At 48.7% G+C, this 22,485-nt stretch overlaps 1 protein-coding gene across 1 annotated transcript in view; it reads left to right on the forward strand.

Annotated features, from left to right (window-relative positions):
- Positions 1 to 21,336, forward strand: part of LOC117365458 (tetraspanin-15-like) — a 151,319-nt gene extending 129,983 nt beyond the window's left edge. The window contains exons 7-8 of the mRNA XM_033955934.1: positions 7,395 to 7,511; positions 21,100 to 21,336. Coding sequence (XP_033811825.1) covers positions 7,395 to 7,511; positions 21,100 to 21,336 — 354 coding nt within the window. The remainder of the gene's footprint in view (positions 1 to 7,394; positions 7,512 to 21,099) is intronic.
- Positions 21,337 to 22,485: the final 1,149 nt, after the last annotated feature.

The following is a 22,485-nucleotide window of genomic DNA, read 5'->3' on the forward strand; positions in this document are numbered from 1 at the left end:
TTCCCACACCCCTAAAATCCCCAAATTGCCATGTTTTAGGAGTTCCTGTGTTTTTCCAGGCTATTTTCTTCTAAAAATAGCACTAACGGAAGCCATCTTGTATGTTCCCTTGTTGGATTTTAAAGTTATTTTTTGCCTCTACAAGCTTCATTTTTGCAAGAAAACCATGCAGACGGACCCCCCTCCCAGGGCAGGATTATGTTGATTCATGCAGTGGATGGCTATCTGGCAAGTGGTTGTATGCCACATGCGCTGCAGCGTGAGGGGGGTGAAATTTCTTCAGCCCAAGTACCCTCAACCTCTGAAAGGGGTCCTGCCTATGTTTTTGGCCAGAGGCACCCTAAAAAATCAAAAGTGGGTCCCGAGGACACAGCAATTGCCGTTCTAGAAAAACATGGACACGATTCATTAGCCAAAGCCCATAAGTCCTCCAAGAGTTCTAAGAAGGGTCCACAGTAGGCGGCTCTTGCCCCAGATTATGGGTTTTCCCCCAAATTTATTAACATGATGTATCAGGCTTATTTGTTAAGAAAATGACCATGCCAACTGGGGGAACCCCACTTCCCAGGATATGGAATTTGTTCCGGCTCCCTCATGATGGCCCAAGCTAGTGTGCTGACAGTTACTGTAGTTGACTAGGATGCCTGACCATGCCCTTCCGCAGGGTGCTGAAGGAGCTTAGGGAAGTTCTAGTAGCTCCGCTGACTGACCTTTTCAACGAGTCTCTAGAGTTGAGAGTGGTACCAGAGGACTGGAGAAGGGCGGATGTGGTCCCTCTCCACAAAAGTGGAAGTAAGGAAGAAGTAGAAAATTACAGGCCGGTAAGTCTGACTTCTGTGGTAAGCAAATTAAGGGAAACACTTTTAAAACAGAGAATGGTCGAGTTTCTGGAATCCTGTGGATTACAGGACCAGAGGCAACATGGATTCACTAGAGGTAGGTCTTATCAGACAAAGCTGATCAATTTCTTTGACTGGGTGGCCAGAGAATTGGATAGAGGATGTGTGCTAGATGTGGTGTATTTAGATTTTAGCAAAGCCTTTGACAGTGTTCCACACAGATGTCTAATAAATAAACTGAGTGCCATCAGGATGGGTCCCAAAGTGATGAGCTGGGTTAGGAATTGATTGAGTGGAAGGCAATAGAAGGTAGTTATTAGTGGAGATCACTCTGAGGAAAGTGATGTTACCAGTGGTGTGCCTCAAGGTTATGTTCTTGAGCCTGTTTTTTTTAACATTTTTATAAACGATATTGCTGATGGGTTGTCGGGTAAGATTTGCCTCTTTGCGGACTATACCAAAATCTGCAATAGAGTAATCGTGCCAGATGGTGTGAATAACATGAAGAAAGACCCGGTGAAGCTTGAAGAATGGTCTGAAATTTGGCAGCTAAAATTTAATGCTAAGAAATGCAAGATCATGCATTTGGACTGCAAAAACCAGAGGGAACGGTACAGGTTAGGGGGTGAAGAACTTATGTGCACGACAGAAGAGCGGTATTTGGATGTGATTGTATGTGATGATCTTAAGGTGGCCAAACAGGTTGAAAAGGTGACGGTGAAAGCTAGAAGGATGCTAGGTTGCATAGTGAGAGGTATGGCCAGTAGGAAAAGGAGGTATTGATGCCCCTGTATAAGACTCTAAAACACAGGTGTCAAAGTCGGTCCTCGAGGGCCAGAATCCAGTCGGGTTTTCAGGATTTCCCCAATGAATCTGCATGAGATCTATTTGCATGCACTGCTTTCGATGCGTATTCATTGGGGAAATCCAGAAAACCCGACTGGATTCCGGCCCTCGAGGAGGGACTTTGACACCCCTGCTCTAAAAAGATATAAAAAGGATGGAGTCAGTCCAAAGGAAGGCTACTAAAATGGTGTGTGGTCTTCATCATAAGGCGTATGGGGACAGACTTAAAGATCTCAATCTGTATACTTTGGAGGAAAGGTGGGAGAGTGAAGATATGATAAAGATGTTTAAATACCTACATAATGTAAATGCGCATGAGTTGAGCCTCTTTCATTTTAAAGGAAACTCTGCAATGAGAGGCATAGGTTGAAGTTAAGAGGTAATAGGCTTCGGAGTAATCTAAGGAAATACTTTTTACAGAAAGGATGGTAGATGTGTGGAATAGTCTCCTGGAAGAGGTGGTGGAGACAGACTGTGTCTGAACTCAAGAGAGCCTGGGATAGGCATGTGGGTTCTCTTGGAGAGAGAAAGAGATAATGGTTACTGCGGATGGGCAGATTAGATGGGCCATTTGGCCTTTATCTACTGTCATATTTCTATGTTTCAGCCCTCGTGGATCTCCAGGATCTGGGTGGAGCTCCAGATCTGGGTAAGGATCCCATGGTGTGGAGATTTTTTAAACTCACTCATCTGGTTGATTTAATTTCTGAGTCCCTCCAGGAGTTGAAACTGTAGGTTGGTCTACCTGGCATTGCAGAGTGTTCTGAGTAATTAGAAACTGCAAGCAACTCCTTTTCCTGCTCATCTGGATATAACCCAGATGCTCACAGACATCTGGAAAGTGCCTGAGGGCCCCTTGAAATGCGCCAGAGCCATGGCTCGGCTCTACCTGATGGAAGATGACTTTACCAGCATTTTGCATTCCTGAAGTTTGATTCCTCAGTGGCATAGGTTACAAAATGCACTTCTCTCCCTAGTGATTGGGGGGTGGTGCTGAAGGATGTTCAGGACCGCAGAGCGGATTTTATCTTCAAGCACCTCTTTGACTTGGTGGCTGCCGGGCTGAAAGCAGTAGCAGCCTCTTCTTTTGTGGCCAGAGCATGTCATTCTAAGCTTCGCCACGATCCAGACACTATTGTGATCTGGGATCTCGCCGTCCTGAACTCGGAGGTAGACTATATGGCAGGTGCCCTGTACGACATATTCAAAGGCTTTATCAAACTGTTGGCTTATTCCATTTCAGCGTGTAGGATGTTGAGGATCCGGCGGTGGACCAGTGGTTTGTCCTCGAAAGCACCCTTAAGCAGGTTACCTTTTAATGGACAACTCCTGATTGGCAAAGGTCTGGATAACCTTGTGGGTAGTGTATAGGACTGCAAGCTCAAGTCCTTGTGAGACAATAGGCTCCGACTCTCCAGGGGGTCGGGGTGCCCTAGTTTTCATCCCCTCAGACGTTCCCGTCAGTACTTTGTGGGCTCCTCTGTGCAGTCCCTTCCCAGTCTGCCAAGCAGAGGTTCAGTAGTTTCCAGCGCTAGCCGTTAATGGTGAGCCATCCGGCAGCAACCTCTAAGAAGCAGTTTTGATGCTAGGATAGGCTATCACCTCGGACCGTTGGGTCCTGGAGGTTCTTCAGGATGGCTACAAGCTCGAGTTTCATCGCTCCCTGGTGGATTATTTTCTGAATTGCCCTGCAGGGAAGCCAGAAAAAAGGTGACCTGAGTGAAGCCCATTCTGGAGTAAGATTCGGGCTCCGACAAATTCTCAATATGCTTCATTGGGTCAAAAAGAGGCTCCAACAACTGGAGGTTGTTTTGGACCTCAAAGTGGTCAAAGTTACGCTAAGAGTGCCTCTCGTTCCTCGTTTCCAGATGGAGACCATGCGTTTAGTGATCACTTCAGTGGCTCCAGAGGAATTCTTGGCTTCCATGAATCTAATGGAGGCAACTCCATATCCCCATCTTTCTGGAACACAGGAAGTACCTGAGATTCCACGTTATGCAGCAGCACTATCAGTTTGCAGTGCTGCCCTTCAGGTTGGCGACAGCACACAGGAGGACCTTCACCAAGGTGATGGTGATGGTAGCAGCTCATCTGTGCACCTTAGGCGTTCTGGTATACCCATATTTGGACGATTGACTGATCAGGGCCCTGAGGGGTGTCGGCAGTTCACCAAGTCATTCAGCTGCTTCAGTGCCTGGGCTGGGTGATCAACTTCAACAAGAGTCATCTCGAGTCAATGCATGACTTGGAATGGAAACATAGAAACATGATGGCAGATAAAGGCCAAATGGTCCATCCAGTCTGCCCATCCACAGTAACCATTATCTCTTCTTCTCTCTAAGAGATCCCACGGGCCTATCTTGGGGGTTCGCTTCCACGTGGGTCAGAACAAGGTGTTTCTGCCAGAGTCACGCCAGGAGAAGCTTCACCTGTTGGTCAGGGACTTTCTGGACACTCCAGTCCCGATGGCCTGCCAGTATCTCCAGGTCCTGGTGATCATGGTGGTGACGATGTGGTCCCTTGGGCCAGGGCACTTTGTGCCCGCTGCAGGATGCACTGATTTCATGCTGGAGTCCACAAAGAGTTCCTTTACATGGACAGCATGGCTCAGAGCAGTTTAGCCTGGTGGCTGAGTCCTCTTTCTCTGTCCAAGGGTTTCCCCCTCCAGATTCCGAAGTGGGTGTTCTTGACGACAGATGCCAGTCTCAAGGGCTGAGGTGCTATTGGCATTGATGCTTCAGTTCTGTGCCAGTGAGCCCTCTCCGAGCGAAAGTGGTCGATCAATCATCTGGAGCTTTGGGTGATCTGACTTGCTCTCCTTCACTTTGAGGGTAATATACGGCATCAAACTGTCCTCATCCTCTCGGACAACTCTACGGAAATGGCCTCCATCAATCACCGGAGGACACTATAAGCGCCTTCCTGAACATTGAGTCCCAGCTTCTCTTCTGGGGTGGCAAAGAGATACCTCATAGTGCTTTCAGCTGCACACGTGGCCGGAGTGGACAATGTCCTGGTGGATTATTTCAGTCATCAGACTCTAGGACCTAGAGAGTGGTCTCTGTCCCAAAGAGCACTCTGACTGCATTGTGAAACACTGGGGTTGGCCCACATTTGACCCCTTGGTGTCAGCAGCTAACGGGAAAGTACATCAGCTCTTCAGCCATCATTGCAAGTTTGGCAGTGAAGGCCTAGATGCCCTGGTTCAACCCTGGCCACAGAAGGGTCTTCTATACGTCTTCCCATTGTGGCCTATGATAGGCCATCTATTGAGGAGAATGGCAACCCATGGGGGTTGGGTCTTTCTCATCGTGCCGGACTGGCCAAGGCGCCCGTGTTATGCTGACTTAGTTAGGCAGCAGCTGTATCAGGGACTCAGGTTCCTTTATCCTCCTCTTTTCTTACGCAGGGCCCAAATGATCCAGACCACTTCGGTCTTACGGCCTGGCTATTGAGCACACGACCTTAGTTGGTGGGACTGTTCCTCGACCATGATTGCCACTCTTCTCCGGAACAAGACGAAGTCCACGGTGACCTCCAAAGTGATAGCTTGGAGATGTTATCAGACATGGTGCGTACAGAAATACGAAGATCCATCTATTTTGTCAGAATCCCAGATACTGAAGTTCTTCAGGCCGGCCTGACGAAGGGCCTGGCTTTGCCTTTTCTCAGGGGCCAGTTTGCCAATCTAGATCCTACACCTCTGAGGGGCTTCTTGGCCCCTCATCCAGATGTGTTTTTTTTTTTTTGAGGGGTGCACTGAGGCTTCAGCCCCTGTGCGACTGCCCTGTACATTTTGGGATCTCAACCTGGTCTTCTGATCTTTGGCTCACCTTATGGACCTCTGGACCCATCATCATTACTGGATCTCATGATCAAGACTGTCTTTCTGGTGGCCATTTCCTCTGCCCACAGGATTTCTGAGCTTCAGGCTCTTTCCTGCCGGGATCCCTTTCATAGGATCACGAATTCCGATGTGTTTCTGTACTTTGTTCCCTCCTTTCTTCAGAAAGTGATCTCTGCCTTCCATATTAACTAGGAAGTTCAGTTTCTTACCTTTACTTCTGGTTCGAGGGAGCAGGATTGGGTGTTGCAGTTGCTGGATGCGCACAGGATCCTGTTGTGGTACCTGGAATTATTGAACGAGTTTCATGTCACTGACCATCTGTTTGTACTGGTGAGTCCTGCCCTCCAGGGCAGTCTGCTTCCAAGACCACCATTTCCAGATGGATCTGGGTGTCTATTTCCTCTGCTTACACAGTGGCCAGTAGAAAAACCCCCTCATTTAGAGTATTATTATGAAGAGCTTTGAAAGTTAGGGCGAGAATTTTTAAATTGAACTTGAAACGGAATACATAGAAACATAGAAACATAGAAGTCGACGGCAGATAAGGGCCAAGGCCCATCCAGTCTGCCCACCCTAATGACCCTCCCCTGCCTTTACTTTGCGAATAGAACCCACGTGTCGATCCCATTTGGCCTTAAAATCAGGCACGCTGTTGGCCTCAATCACCTGAAGTGGAAGACCATTCCAGCGATCCACCACCCTTTCGGTGAAAAAGAACTTCCTGGTGTCACCGTGCAGTTTCCCGCCTCTGATTTTCCACGGGTGTCCTCTTGTTGCCGTGGGACCCCTGAAAAAGAAGATATCTTCTTCTACCTCGATGCAGCCAGCGAAGGAGATGGGACTTGACACACTATTTTTTCTGCATGGTTCCAATCAAAACAGTTTACATATTTTAGACAGGTATTTATTTTGTACCTTGGGTAATGAGATGTTAAGTGACTTGCCCAGAGTCACAAGGAGCTGCAGTGGGAATTGAACTCACAACCAGCTGCTCTAACCAGTTCTGTGAAAAGTTCAGACCCAACATAGTCCGTGTTTCAACTAAACCGTCTTCCTCAGGGGTCCTAAGGTTTGAGGGTTCAAAGATAAAACAGCAAATGTGGATGTGAGCAAAATTGGTGCTTAATATCTTGAGCCATAAAACTCTGAGAAACAACGTGTCAAGAGAACGTGTCAAGAGAAAATTGCCTTGTCCTTAGTGTCTTGAGACATAAAATTCTGGAAAGTGCAGAAAACCACCCTTAATAAACACTTGCATCATGAACATCACCTCTGTAGTTTTTTGCCTTTGGTTTCACCAAATTCACTGCAGATCCGTTAAGTTATTTTTTTATTTTTTTTTGCAAACCTGCATAAATCACATTACAGTAATCTAATCTTGGAATCTTGGAATCACATATGCATGGTAAGAGGGTGTGTAATGCCTGTGAATCCAAAGAGTTATGAATGGAATAGAGCTGGTGCAAGGCCATAAAACCGGAACTTAAAAGTGATATCTGTTCAGTACAGGAAAATCCAATGTGATACCCAGGTAGTAAAAAGCTTGGACTGGAAGTAAAATTATATTGAATAGAACAGTAATGCCAGAAGGTAAAGTTACATGTCCTGTTACGCTGGCAATACCTTCTTCAGATCAGAAGTAAGCAAATGTTGACAAATGTAGAATATATTCTCATATTTATCAACATTTGCTCATTTCTGATCTGAAGGTGGTATTGCCTTCGAAAGCTAATAAAAAAATGTTATCCTATATATTTTGTTTTATTTCTTTATAACCTGTGTCTGAAATTACCATTTTTAAAAATAGCTGATATCCCCTCCACAACATCTAGTCTTTTGTTGTATTTTGTATTCCTTTACAGGATCTGGAAGTAATAAACATCATCTATATTCGAGGGTGCATATACGCAGTTATCATTTGGTTTATGGATCACTACACCATTATGGCAGCCATTTTGCTTAGCATATTTATTCCACAGGTAAAAGCTGTACAACTGCATTCTTAATTTAGGAATTCTGGGCAGGAGAAGACTTCAGAACAGAGACCCTAGGTGAACCCTCAGCCTTATTCCCCACCCCTAATTAATTTCCAGTGCAATACGTGAGACATTCTAGACATGTGGTAGTGTCCCAATGGCCATGTGCTATCTGCAGAAGGCATCCAGTTTGGATTTTCTCTGTGCCTCTTCTGTACTTCACTGAGCTCCTTAGCTCCACCTCCAGTTTTTTCCTTCTGCATGCATGCCTGCAAGAGAGTGTTCATTCTGCTCTCCACATTTTATTTTGTGTTTTTAATTTTTAGATTTTTGTACCCAGAGCATTTCTTCAGCTTTGCCTGCATTGAGAACATACAGACTTATGTGTGTAGCTGATGGGACTAACCCAGTAGGTGTCTATTAGCCAGCCTACTTAGTTTTCTTTGGAGCTCAGGGCTTTCCCTGAAGTTGTCTCACCTACTGTTAAGCAGTGGGTCAAATGCAGGCTGTTGTGCATCCTTAGGAGGCTTGGTAGTGTCTTGCAGGGTGCCGGCTGCGTCTTCTCACCTCCGCCCATCCCAGTGTGCGTTCATGGGTCCTCAGAGGTGGGGTGCAGTCAGGCATAGGGTCTGACTGGCAGCCCGAAGATCAGAGTTGCAGAGGCATTCCCAGCATGAGGCAGTGATTCTCTGATCCAGCTACTGTAAGAGAGCTGGGGCAGGCTGCAGCACAGATCCACAAACAGGTCACAGTGAGTAAAGGCTGTCTCAGCCTGTGAGGTGAATTGGGGGAGGTCTGTAAAATGGAGTTTTCAAGGTTTCTGCATGTCCCCCTGTATTTCCCTACCTGGAAAATCCTAAAATCACCATTTTTTTTACTTTACTATGTATGAAAAATATTGTGACTTTTGCACAAATTTCATAGTGATGGCCATCTTGGATTTTTTTGTTATCTTTTTTTCATAAGCTCCCTGCTTCTCCAAAACTGCAATTTTTGCCTCAAATTTTGTTGGGATGGAGTCCTTAGGTTTTCTAATGTGAATTATTGCCAGGATTGCACAAATTAGGGAGGAAGCGTTCTGGTGAGAGCACAGTGTTCTGGGCAGTTGTGGCCCTGACATTACCTACTTGCAATTTCTTTTCCTGTTTTTCTCCCGGAGGGCTCCCTGGAGATTTGTAGTGCCTAATTGCCAATAGGCACTGGAAGGACACCACTTAACATTGAGTCCTGAGCCCGGGAGATAAGACGCAATCACTCCTGGACTCTTTGGTGGAAGCGTTCTGGTGAGAGCGCAGTGAGTTGGGGAGTTGTGGCTCTGACATTACCTATTTGCAATTTCTTTTCCTGATTTTCTTCCAGAGGGCTTCCTGGAGATTGTGGTGCCTAATTGCCAACAGGCACTGGAAGACACCACTTAACATTGGGTCCTGAGCCTGGGAGACAGACACTTGACTTTGTCAGCAATACCTACCGTTAGGTCCGATAGAAGTGCTTGTATCTTGGCATAATTTACAGACCCCCAAGACAACAGGATGACCTGGATATGGAAATAATCGAAGATATAGAAAATATCACTTTGCGTGGGGACACAGTATTGCTAGGTGACTTCAACATGCCTGATGTGGATTGGGTTACACTTACCTCTGCTTCCGGCAGCAGCAGGAGGCTATTAAACTCTATGAAAGGAGCAAGCCTCAGGCAACTGGTGTTGGAACCGACAAGGGATCAGGCAATACTGGACCTGATACTTACCAATGGAGAAAGTGTCACAGAGGTCTCGGTGGGCGACACATTGGCCTCCAGTGACCACAACATGGTATGGTTCAATATCAGGAAAGGTTTCACTAAATCTACTACACTAACCAAAGTCCTCAAATTCAAGGACACAAATTTCAAAGAAATGGGAGACTTTGTTCACCAGGCGCTACAAAGCCAAGAAGAAACCGATAACATGGAAGACATGTGGTCGACTTTGAAAGCAACCATACAAGAAGCAACAAACCGCTATGTAAAATCAGTAAGTAAACGGCGAAGGAAAAATAAGCCACAGTGGTTTACTGCGGAGATCTCAGACCTGATCAAGGAGAAGAAAAAAGCATTCATCTCTTACAAACAATCAGGGAAGCAGGACTCTAGAGCAGACTACCTGGCCAAATCAAAAGCCGTCAAAACAGCAGTCAGGGAGGCTAAATTCCTCATGGAGGAGTCTCTAGCAAAGAACATCCAGAAGGGAGATAAATCCTTCTTCAGGTATATCAGTGATAGAAGAAAAAACTCAGGCGGGATTGTACGTCTTGAAACCAGACGGAGACTATGTGGAAAAGGATTCGGAAAAAGCCCAACTATTAAATGAATACTTCTGCTCAGTCTTCACCCGAGAAGCGCCAGGGCTTGGCCCTCAGCTACAGACAAGGGTTGGCTCAGTTGACCCGTTTAGTAACTTTGAGTTTACGCCCAGCAGTGTCTACGGTGAGCTGTCAAGGCTCAAGGTTAGCAAGGCAATGGGGCCGGACAACCTGCACCCCAGGGTGCTTAGGGAGCTGAGTGATGTCTTGGCGGAGCCACTGTCCGCGCTCTTCAACCTCTCCCTTAGTACAGGCAGCGTCCCGTTGGACTGGAGGACGGCTAACGTCATTCCACTCCACAAGAAAGGCTCAAAGATGGAGACAGCAAACTACAGACCAGTGAGTCTAACATCGATAGTGAGCAAACTAATGGAAACTCTAATCAAACACCAATTAGATAAGATCCTGGATGAGGAGAATCTACGGGATCCCCGACAACATGGATTTACTAAGGGGAGATCCTGCCAATCCAACCTGATCAGCTTCTTTGACTGGGTAACGGGGAAGCTGGATATTGGGGAGTCCCTGGACATCGTGTACCTGGACTTTAGCAAAGCATTCGATAGCGTATCACACCGCAGGTTACTGAGCAAGATGAGTTCTATAGGATTAGGTGACACATTGACGAAATGGGTTGGGAGCTGGCTTGGAGGTAGGCTCCAAAGGGTGGTGGTGAACGGCACCCCCTCCGAAATGACGGAGGTGATTAGTGGAGTACCACAGGGCTCAGTCTTGGGCCCAATCCTATTCAACATCTTTATAAGAGACTTGGCAGAAGGGCTTCGAGGTAAAATAACATTATTCGCCGATGACGCCAAACTGAGTAATGTAGTGGGCAAATGCACAACAGACGAAGATTCAGTGCCCGACAACATGATGCACGACCTACTCCTACTGGAGCGATGGTCTAGGACATGGCAACTCAACTTCAATGCCAAAAAATGCAAAGTTATGCACCTGGGCAGCCAGAATCCATGCAAGTCTTATACCCTTAATGGCGAGATCCTAGCAAAAACGGTAGCAGAACGAGACTTGGGGGTAATCGTCAGTGAGGACATGAAGTCTGCCAATCAAGTGGAGCAGGCTTCGTCCAAGGCAAGACAAATCATGGGCTGCATACGAAGGGGTTTCGTCAGTCGTAAGGCGGAAGTCATTATGCCATTGTATAGATCCATGGTGAGGACCCACCTGGAATACTGTGTGCAATTCTGGAGGCCACATTATCGCAAGGATGTGCTGAGACTGGAGTCGGTGCAAAGAATGGCCACCCGGATGGTCTCGGGACTCAAGGATCTACCATACGAAAAACGGCTTGACAAATTACAGCTATACTCGCTCGAGGAGCGCAGAGAGAGGGGGGACATGATCGAGACATTCAAGTATCTTACGGGCCGGAGGCGGAGGAAGATATCTTCTTTTTCAAGGGTCCCACGACAACAAGAGGGCATCCGTTGAAAATCAGGGGCGGGAAACTACGAGGTGACACCAGGAAATTCTTTTTCACTGAAAGAGTGGTTGATCGCTGGAATAGTCTTCCACTACAGGTGATTGAGGCCAGCAGCGTGCCTGATTTTAAGGCCAAATGGGATCGGCACATGGGATCTATTCACAGGGCAAAGGTAGGGGAGGGACATTAAGGTGGGCAGACTAGATGGGCCGTGGGCCCTTATCTGCCGTCTATTTCTATGTTTCTAAGTGGTTCAATGTCTGGAGCCTCATTAAGCTCCCTAGACCAGTGTTTTTCAACCGCTGTTCCACGGCACACTACTACCAGTCCTGCATTCAGGGGCCCGGAGCTGACAGGGGGCCCGAGGCAGGGGCGCCAGTAGCTCGCCAAGGCAAAGTGAGTCGATCACCCAGGACTCACTTTGTCTTGGCGATCTATCGAGCCGATAAGTCTTCTTCTCCCTGACGTCAATTCTGCAGTCAGAGAGGAAGTTCGGGCCAGCCAATCGCTGCCTGGCTGGGCGGAACTTCCTCTCCGATTGCAGAATTGACGTCAGGGAGAGCATGCGTCGGCTTTGGGGCCTGTTATCCATTGGTGGGTCCTGTTCCCCGATGGCAGTGGCAGTGGCTTGGGGAACGGCAGGGAGAAAGAAAGAAAGGGGGCAGGCAGGGAAACAGAAGGAAATAAGAGAAACAGAAAAAAAGAAAGGTCAGGGAGAGAGGAAGAAAAAGTTGGGGGAGGGAATGAGGTGTGGAGGAGAGAAAGCATACAGGCTGATAGAAGGGAAGAAAGATTGGATGCACAGTCAGAAGAAGAAAGTGCAACCAGAAATCACCAGACAAGGTAGGAAAAATGATTTTATTTTAAATTTAGCAAAGTGGAGGCAGTATTACCACAGTTTTCAAAGGAATTTGCCCAAATAACTTAATAGTTAACTGGGTAAATTCCCAGAGATGAAAACTTCCCTTCACTTACTATGCACAGTTCTGAATTTATATCTGCTGTCTATATTTTACAATATGGTCACCTTTTACTAAACCGCAATAGTGGTTTTTAGCGCAGGGAGCCTATGAGCGTCAAGAGCAGCGCTGGGCATTCAGCGCAGCTCCCTGCGCTAAAAACTGCTATTGTGGTTTAATAAAAAGGATGGAGGGTATATTTGTCTATTTTTGTATGCTATAAAAACCAAATAAAGAGAGAGACTGAGAGCTGTTGACGAAGAGCTACGTGTGTGTCTTTGTTCGATTCCAGCCAGAATATCAGCTTTGTGTTCAGCCAAATAGGCCCAGGTTTCGCACTGAATAAAGTATTTTATAATTTTTCACTATTCTGTTTACTTAATATTTCATAACAAAGTAATTATAAAATACTTTCTTTGTGTTTATTTGATTCCTATTCAAGAGAATTACTTTATATATAGTCAATATAGGCACAGAGTTAAATTTTTTAACATTTTCTAATGGTGGTGTGCCTCGTGATTTTTTTCATGAAACAAGTGTGCCTTTGCCCAAAAAAGGTTGAAAAACACTGCCCTAGACCATACCCCTTCCCTCCCTCCAGATCTTTCGGGAGCCTTGGAGCCAGAGAGTGGCTCAAAGGAGGCTTCGGTGGAAGCCTCTGAACCCCAACTGACTTCGGAAATGGTTTTTAAAAAAATGCCACAAGTGTTTCCAGTCCCGGATAGCCAGCTGGTATGTTTGGATGAAAACCTGAAGGAAGTTACCTTAAAAGATATATGGAGTTTAAATATGAGGATGGAGGGTATGCTGAAAAATGTTACAAATCAGGTTTCAGGTTTTTCTAGAGAAGTAGTTGAAAAATTGACAAATGTTGATTCAAATTCAGTGCTCCCCCGGTCATTCGCGGTTGGCGATTCGCAGTCCCGGTCATTCGTGGTATTTTCTGACCGTGAATGACCAGGCAGGAGAGGGCAGCAGGAGAGAGCAGCCAGAGCGCTGGCGAGTGAAGGAAATCACTCGTGGTATGCTCCGACCACCTATTCCTGCACTAAAGTTGGGCCTCATCAATCAGGAGCTGCTTTGACACGCAGCTCCTGATTGGCGAGGCCCGACTTTAGTACAGGAAGAGATGGTCAGAGCATACTGCGAGTGATTTCCTTCACTCGCCAGCGCTCCGGCTGCCCTTTCCTGTCTCCCTCGCTAAAAACCGTATTCATGGTTTTCAACATTTGCGGGGGTTCCTGGAACGGACCTTGATTGTTATGGGTGTCTCTACTTGGTGCTTGGGTACTATCTGTAGGTGGAGCTAAGCTCAGTGAAGTACAGAAAAAGCACAGAGAAAATCTGAACTGTATTCCTTATGCAGATGGCACGCGGCCATGGGGACACTACCCACTTGTCTAGAATGTCTCATCTATCTATTGGAAAAGAGCTTACTAGGATAAGTACATAAAGCACAGTTACTTACCGTAACAGGTGTTATCCAGGGACAGCAGGCATATATTCTCACATGTGGGTGACGTCATCTACGGAGCCCCGATGCAGAAGCATTTTCAAGCAAACTTGATTGAAGATTTAAGTTTGCTCTGCTGCTCCACGCATGCGTGCCTTCCTGCTCCACTAGGGGGCGAATCCCCTCGTGGTCTCCAGTTCACTTAACTAGCAAAGAAGCCAACCTCGGGGAGGTGGGCAGGTTGTGAGAATATATGCCTGCTGTCCCTGGATAACACCTGTTACGGTAAGTAACTGTGCTTTATCCCAGGACAAGCAGGCATGATATTCTCACATGTGGGTGACCTCCAAGCTAACTGAAAAGGGATGGAGGGAAGTTGGCAATTTAAGCAAATAGATTTCGCAAAACCGATTGGCCGAACCGGCCATCGCTCCTGGACAGTGAGTCCAGACAGTAGTGGGAGGTGAAAGAACCGAAGACCACGTGGCAGCCTTGCAGATTCCCGACCATCGCTCCTGGACAGTGAGTCCAGACAGTAGTGGGAGGTGAAAGTATGAACCGAAGACCACGTGGCAGCCTTGCAGATTTCCTCAATAGGTGTGGACCTGAGGAACGCTACGGAGGCTGCCATCGCTCGGACCTTGTGTCCCGTTACTCGACCATGCAGTGTGAGACCAGCCTGAGCGTAGCAGAAGGAGATGCAATCGGCCAACCAGTTGGACAAGGTGCGCTTGGAGACTGGGTGACCTAACCGGTTTGGGTCGAAGGACAAAAACAATTGTGGGACTTTCCGGTGTGACTGAGTGCGTTGGAGGTAGAAGGCCAACGCTTTCTTACAGTCAAGAGTATGGAGCGCCACCTCTCCGGGGTGAGAGTGGGGCTTGGGAAAAAATACAGGCAAGACAATGGACTGATTGAGGTGAAAATCAGACACTACTTTAGGCAAGAACTTTGGATGGGTGCGGAGTACCACCTTGTCGTGATGGAATACCGTGAAGGGTGGGTCCGCTACCAGAGCTTGTAACTCACTAACCCGTCGGGCGGAAGTGAGCGCGAGCAGGAAAATTACCTTCCAAGTGAGGAATTTTGGATGGCATTTGTCTAGGGGCTCAAATGGAGGTTTCATTAGTTGAGCCAGAACCACGTTAAGGTCCCAAACCACCGGAGGGGGTTTGAGAGGAGGGTGGACATTCAGAAGACCCTTCATGAAGCGAGAGACTAAGGGATGGAGCGAGAGGGCTTTCCCTTCCAGGGGCTGATGAAAGGCCGCAATCGCACTGAGGTGTACTCGAATGGAGTTGGTCTTTAGGCCGGAATGAGATAATTGAAGTAAATAGTCAAGGACCAGGGGGACGGGGACCGACACCGGGTCCTGGCTGTGGGCGGAGCACCAGGTTGAGAATCTGGTCCACTTTTGGGAGTAGCAGGTTCTCGTCGAGGTCTTTCTAGAGGCCTCCAATATCTCCTTGACTGATTGAGACAAGGGGAGAGCAGTCAGGGGGAAAGAAACCAAGCATTCAGATGAAGAGATTGAAGATTGGGATGTAACAGCGAACCCTGACCTTGTGACAGTAGAGAGGGAAACAGAGGCAGAGGCAGTGGATCTCTGACACTGAGTTGAAGTAGAAGGGAAAACCAAGGCTGGCATGGCCAGTGAGGAGCAATCAGGATCAGGGTGGCTTGTACTGTTTTCAGGTGGACAAGCGTCTGCAGGATCAGAGGAAACGGCGGAAACGCGTACAGGAACCTTCCCTCCCAGTCTAGGAGGAAGGCGTCGGCCTCGAGCCGGTCCGGGGAGTACATCCGGGAGCAGAAGAGAGGCAGTTTGTGATTGTGGGGGGATGCAAACAGATCTATTTGAGGTGTCCCCCACTGTTTGAACACCTGTCGTAGGGTTTGAGAGTGCAGTGACCACTCGTGTGGCTGGAGGAGGCGGCTGAGTCTGTCCGCCAGGCAGTTTTGTTCTCCTTGTATGTACACCGCTCAAAGGAAGGTGTTGTTGGAGATTGCCCATTTCCAGAGGCGCAGGGCTTCCCGACAGAGGGACCAAGACCCTGTTCCTCCTTGTTTGTTTACATAGTACATTGCAACCTGGTTGTCGGTTCGGATGAGGACAACCCGGTCGTGGAGCAGATGTTGAAAGGCTACAGCTGCGAGATAGATGGCCCGGAGCTCTAGCACGTTGATGTGACAGCGGCGGTCTTCCGCTGACCACATCCCCTGCGTGCGTAGGCCGTCCAGATGGGCTCCCCAAGCGTACTCTGACGAGTCCGTGGTGAGTACCTTACTGTGATGAGGGGCGAGGAAGAGTAAACCTTTGGAAAGATTTGAAGAGTCGGCCCACCAGCGGAGCGATCTCTGCAAGGAAGGAGTCACTGTCACGGGACGGTCGATCGGGTCCCGGTCTTGACGCCATTGAGAGGCCAGGGTCCATTGAGGGATTCTCAGATGGAGGCGGGCGAAGGGTGTGACATGGACGGTGGAGGCCATGTGCCCTAGGAGAGTCATCATCTGTCGAGCTGATACCGAGGTCAGCAGAGAGATCCTTCGACTCAGACTTACTAACGCCTCTAGGCGCGGAGGGGGGAGGAAGGAACGGAGGCGAACCGTATCCAGCGTGGCCCCGATGAACTGTAGGGACTGCGAGGGGCGTAGTTGGGATTTTGGGAAGTTTATTTCGAACCCCAGACTTTGTAGGTAGGTAATAGTCTGTTGGGTCGCTGAGATAACCCCTTCCCTGGACGGGGCTTTGATCAGCCAGTCGTCCAGGTAGGGGAATACCTGGAGGCCCTGGGAACGTAAGGTTGCTGCAACCACCACGAGGCACTTGGTGAAGACCCGAGGTGAAGATGCTAGGCTGAAGGGGAGGACTCGGTATTGTAGGTGCCAGTCCCCCACCTGAAAACGCAAGAACTTGCGGTGAGCGGGGTGTACTGGGACATGTGTGTACGCCTCCTTCAGATCGAGGGAGCAGAGCCAGTCGCCCTCGTCGATCAGGGGGTAGAGGGTCGGTAGGGAAAGCATCTGAAATTTTTCCCGTACTAGGAATTTGTTGAGGCGTCTCAAGTCTAGTATTGGGCGTAGGTCTCCCGTTTTTTTCGGTACCAGGAAGTAACGGGAGTAGAAGCCCTTCCCCCGTTGGTCGGGGGGAACCTCCTCCACTGCCCTGAGGCGAAGCAGGTCTCGAGCCTCGGATAGGAGCAGGGGTAGCTGTGTCCGGTTGGGTGGGCAATTCCTTGGGGGGTTGTCTGGAGGAATGGCCCAAAAGTTGAGAGAGTATCTTGATGAGATCACGCCAAGGACCCATGCGTCCGACGTGACTTGTTCCCAGCGAGGGTAAAAGGCTTTGAGGCGACCCCCGATGGGAAGGAGGCCTGGGACTATGGTGGAGGGGGCCCGCCCCCTTCCGCGTATCCCGTCAAAAGGACGGGGATGGTTTGGTAGTCGCGGGCGGTTGGGACTTGGGCATGGCCCGATGGTGGGCTTGCGGACGTCTGGGTGGAGGCCGCGAGAAGGCAGGAGTGGATTTTTGTGAGTAGCGGTGCAGAGGGGCCCTATACAGCCTGGACGCGGGCGGTTTGGGCTTTTGTCGGACAAGGGAGGCAAACGAGCGTTCGTGTTCGGAGAGGCGTTTTGTAGCCGCCTCGATAGTGTCATCGAACAGTTATTTTCCCACGCAGGGGAGGTTAGCCAACCGGTCCTGTAAGTTGGGGTCCATGTCGACCAGGCGTAGCCAAGCTAGTCGGCGCATGGCGATAGCAAAAGCTGCCTCTCTGGAGGAGAGTTCGAAGCCATCGTAGGCTGCGTGGAATAGATGGAGGCGTAGGTTGGAGAGGGATTCCAAAAGTAGGCTAAAGGCTCCTTGGTGGGAGGCCGGTAGGTCAGTCTCAAAGACTCTCAGTAGTCCAATGAGGTGTTTGAGGTAGGATGTGAAGGTGAAAGTGTAGCTTTGCACCCTAGAGGCCATCATCGCATTTTGATATAGTCTCCTGCCGAACTTGTCTAGGGTTCGGCCTTCTCGGCCTGGGGGGACCGCCGCTGAGACCCGGGAGGGGTGAGCCTTTTTTAAGGAGGATTCTACTAACAGCGACTGGTGGGAGAGCTATGGTTGTTCAAATCCCGGAAAGGGTACTGCACGGTACTTGGCCTCCATTTTGGAGGGCACGGCTGTGACCATATAGGGGGTCTCCAGGTTCCTGAAGAGAGCCTGTTGGAGTATCGGGTTAGGCGGTAAGCGAAGGGACTCTCTGGGTAGTGATGGCATATCCAGTTCCGCTAGGTACTCTTTAGAGTATCTGGAGTCGGACTGGAGGTCTAAATTCAAAGCGTGGCCCATGTCCTGGACAAAGCGTGAGAAGGATGGTCGGGATGTTCCCGAGGCCCCGTGGGGGGTCGGTGAACGAGACCTCTGTCGGGTGGAGAAGGAAGGGGAGGCTTCCCTCGAGTAGCGAGGTTCCTGCTCCGATCCAAGCTCCGAGACCGGGGAAGTATTGTGAAAGTGTTCCGGGGTCGTGGATCTCCGACGTCTCGAGGAGCCCCTCGGGGACGATGCCGGGGTTCGGGATACCGATCGATGTCGAATCGGTGACCTCGACCCGGACTCCCTTGGTGAAAGCCCAAAACCTCGGATCGGAGCCACGGTCCGAGGGGGAGTTCGGAGGATGCGTGGGTTGGAGAGTAATAACTCTGCCACCTTCAGCGGTCCCGTACGAGGTGTAGGTGAACGGCCTCGTAGAGTGGGGGAACCCCGAGCCTTCTTAGAGGTACGGCGGTTCGAAGTTTGTGTTGGTTTAGCCCGTTTTGCCCTGTGGCGGTCTGTGGAGGGAGAGCGCCTCGGGTGCCTCGGCGAGGAGTCGGAGGAGGATGAGATGCGGCGAAGTTTGCGCACTTTTCCCCGAGGTGGCTCGACGCGAGGCTCAGGCTGGTCTGGCACATGCGGGGTCGAGGTCGAGGCAGAGGCCGGTTGTAGATGGGCCATTGCAGCAGACAGCTCCGACGAGATCATTGCTCGGAGTAAGTCCTGGAAGACGGGCACGGACAGCATCGAAGGCATGTCCCCTGCCTCGGTGCACTCCACCGGGGGCGACCTCGTATCAGAGTATTCCCGTGTGGTGGAGGCACGGCCCGAAGGCTTGGAGGGCTTTGTCGGGGCTGTAAGCATGGGACTTCCGCCATGCGTCGCCAGTGTCCCCGAAGTTGGTTTCTTCGCTGGTACAGAACCTGAAGAGGGAAGAGGGGACTTACCCGGAGCCGAGGCTTTCTGTTGTCCCGAGGACTTCGGAGTCGAGTCTCGAGGCGATGCCGAGGTCAAGGCCGGGGCCGACCTCGAGGCCGAGGTAGAAGGTTGGTCTGGGGCGAAAAGATCCGCCATGCGGGCTTTCCTTCGACGGAGGGCCCGGTTCTGGAAAGTAGCGCACTGGGGACAGGAGTCGGTTGGATGAGCAGCCCCCAGGCAGAGGATGCACCGGCGATGCGGGTCTGTGATGGAAAGAAGCCGCTCGCACCGGGTGCACTTTTTAAAGCCGGTCAAAGGCCGGGACATAGAATCGAAAGTGGCCGCGGCTCGAGTAGCCACGCGGCCACGGGGACCCGAAAGCCTCCGGGTCGGTCAAACGAAGCAGGAATCAAGTTGAAGAAGAAAAACTTTCGCGCACAGCGACTTAAACGATGAAAAACAAGAAAAATCGCGGTGCTAGAAGGCAGTTGGGGCAGAGCCTGAAAAAACACGACTTCTAGGCTCAGCGGAAAATTTTGAACTGGAGACCACGAGGGGATGCGCCCCCTAGTGGAGCAGGAAGGCACGCATGCGTGGAGCAGCAGAGCAAACTTAATCTTCAATCAAGTTTGCTTGAAAATGCTTCCGCATCGGGGCTCCGTAGATGACGTCACCCCCATGTGAGAATATCATGCCTGCTTGTCCTGGGATAATTTCTTTTTCAGCTGGTTTGCCCACCAAGACTTTGATAAACTCTGCAATCTATAAAAATGCATAAATTGGACATTATCCCCCAAATTCTATATATGGTTCTCAAAATTGTGCACACACCCAATCTGCACATGCAGTTTAATTGTCAAATGAGTAATAGCATCGCTAATTGGGTGCTAATGAACATTTACTAGTGCTAATTGGCATTCATTTAAATTTATATGAGCATCTTTAGGCACTGGGATCTGCATGTAAATTTAACATAAGGATCTGAAAATGGGTATAATCATGGGAAGAGCACAGGCAGGCCAGGGGCATTCCTGCAATTTGTGCCCACTGTTACAGGATAAGGGAAATCCATGCCTAATTTAGGCACGAGAATTTACACCAGATTTCAGTCGATGCAATCCACAAGGCCAAATTTTGGTTTGGAGCCCAGCACCCAATTCTAAGTACCATTTACAGAATAGCGCTTAGCATGAAATTTTATCATCATGTCATATATAGAATTTTGGCTTATACTTTTATCTTTCAGGTAAAAGTAGGTGCTAAATGTTTCTTTTGAATTTGTGTGGCTGTCAGAATTTGCTGTTTTTGCAGTGATGTGGCTGCTTTTAGCTGTCCCCTTCGAAGCTGCTGTACTAGGTGATAGCCTAGTCTTACCTAATGGTTCGGCCAGCCCTGCTTTAGAATACAGAGAATTGGACAGCAGATAATGATTACCTGTCTATCTCATTTGCTTTCTGCCTGGTGCTGTACCCCAGTCAGTGTGAACTTCTGTTCACTTCTCATAAACAGGTACAGCCCTACCACTGATCAAATGTGTTTTTTGCACAGGGCCTCACTTTTCAGCCCTTATTGGTTTAGACCAGGGGTGGGAAATTCCGGTCCTTGAGAGCCGGAGCCAGGTCAAGTTTTCAGGATCTCCACCATGAATATGTATGAGATGGATTTGCATGCACTGCCTCCTTGAGATACAAATCTATCTCATGCATATTTATTGTGGAGATCCTGAAAATCTGACCTGGCTCCAGCTCCCTGGTTTAGACCACAGGTGTCAAAGTCGGTCCTCAAGGACCGCAATCCAGTCGGGTTTTCAGGATTTCCCCTATGAATATGCATGCAATCTATTAGCATACAATGAAAGCAGTGCATGCAAATAGATCTCATGCATATTCATTGGGGAAATCCAGAAAACCTGACTGGATTGCGGCCCTCGAGGACCGACTTTGACACCCCTGGTTTAGACAAAGAAATGTCTGTGTGTGGCCCTGCATCCATCCACTTCTTCCTGGGGCTGCTCCTATTTAAAGCAGCTCAGGTCAAAAGCTGTACCTGTACTGAAAATGAATGAATCAATCCTAAAATTCCTTGGCCTGTGTGTGATATACTGCTTCACTGGTGCTGTATTGTATCCTGCAAATTCTTAAGAGTGCCATCTAACTTTGGTTTATGCTACAGCTCCTGGGTGTGGTGCTCTCTCTGCTCTATATAACTCGCATTGAAGACACAATCGTTGAGTGGAAGAGCTCAACTAGTGTCCTGCTGTCATCCTCTACACACAGTGCAAGTACGATTCAGTCAGAAATAGTATTCACCAAGCTGGGCTGCTGCCGCTGTTACCCTGGTGAGGAAGTCATAGACGGAAAAGTACCAAGTTCCACCATGGTGAAGTCAGAACTGGAAAGCCGCAATTAACACGAGAGATGAGGAAGATTTAAACACTGTAAAAGCTGATTTCCAGTGGAGAGAAAGCTGTTGGCTTTTCAGGGCATATTTCGTCCTCAGCAATGCTTATCAATCCAATTCATGATTCCTGTCTCTAGAAACAATATCCTCAATTGCTATAATGCCCCTACCCCCAGACGAATGTAGTAGCAGTATTTTTTGCGAGGAGGGAACAGATGGAAAGAAAATGAATGTAGCAAAGTATTATTTTAGGTACTTGCATAATGGAAAAAAACATACCATCCAGTGTTGGAAATTTAATTTGCTTCAGAGGACAGGATTTATGACAGGGGAGTCCAATGTCGGTCCTCGAGGGCCGCAATCCAGTCGGGTTTTCAGGATTTCCCCAATGAATATGCATGAGATCTATTTGCATGCACTGCTTTCAATGCATATTCATTGGGGAAATCCTGAAAACCCGACTGGACTGCGGCCCTTGAGGACCGACATTGGACACCCCTGATTTATGAGCTGTGTTGATCTGGGGATCCTGTCCCCACTTTCCCAGCATCTATATGTATGAAAGGTGTGCTCACTCTGAACCAGGTTCCATCCTTTTCTCTAGTACAGGAGCTTGAAAGTTCCTTGAGGCACTGTGAAACTTTTGAAACAGACTCCTAAAGATTCCCTATGCCACTGTTAACACTAACCTAAAGCTGTCAACTGGATCCAGATTTGCAGGACAGTGTTCTTCTAGTCCTGGGTTTACCTCAGTGCATGCTGGGACTTGCTTTTCTTAGCAAATGCAGTGGAGAAATCAGAACTACAAGTCCCTGCATGCAATGGGGTAAACCCAGGACAGGATCAATCCTGTCCTGTGAATCTGGAGCCATATTGACAGCCTTATACTGACCTGCTGTTCTATGTGTGCAGAGTGCAGTGAAATCTGTTAAGCTTTGTCAACACATTTCATCATAATATACGCCATACTCTTACAGTACCAAAAGTCATGAATACTAGTCTCTGAGAGTCTTAGAAGCCTTGGATGAGGTGCTGTAGAATGCAAAAACTAAACAAATTAAAACAGCATAGCTAACAAATGTTTCAGCTAAAGCAGACTGCTTGGCTAAGGACTGATTCTGTTAGGGCAGATTGTTTTCTTGAGAGTTGAACAGCATT

This window comes from Geotrypetes seraphini, chromosome 8 (assembly GCF_902459505.1).
Source record: "Geotrypetes seraphini chromosome 8, aGeoSer1.1, whole genome shotgun sequence".
Lineage (NCBI taxonomy): Eukaryota > Metazoa > Chordata > Amphibia > Gymnophiona > Dermophiidae > Geotrypetes > Geotrypetes seraphini.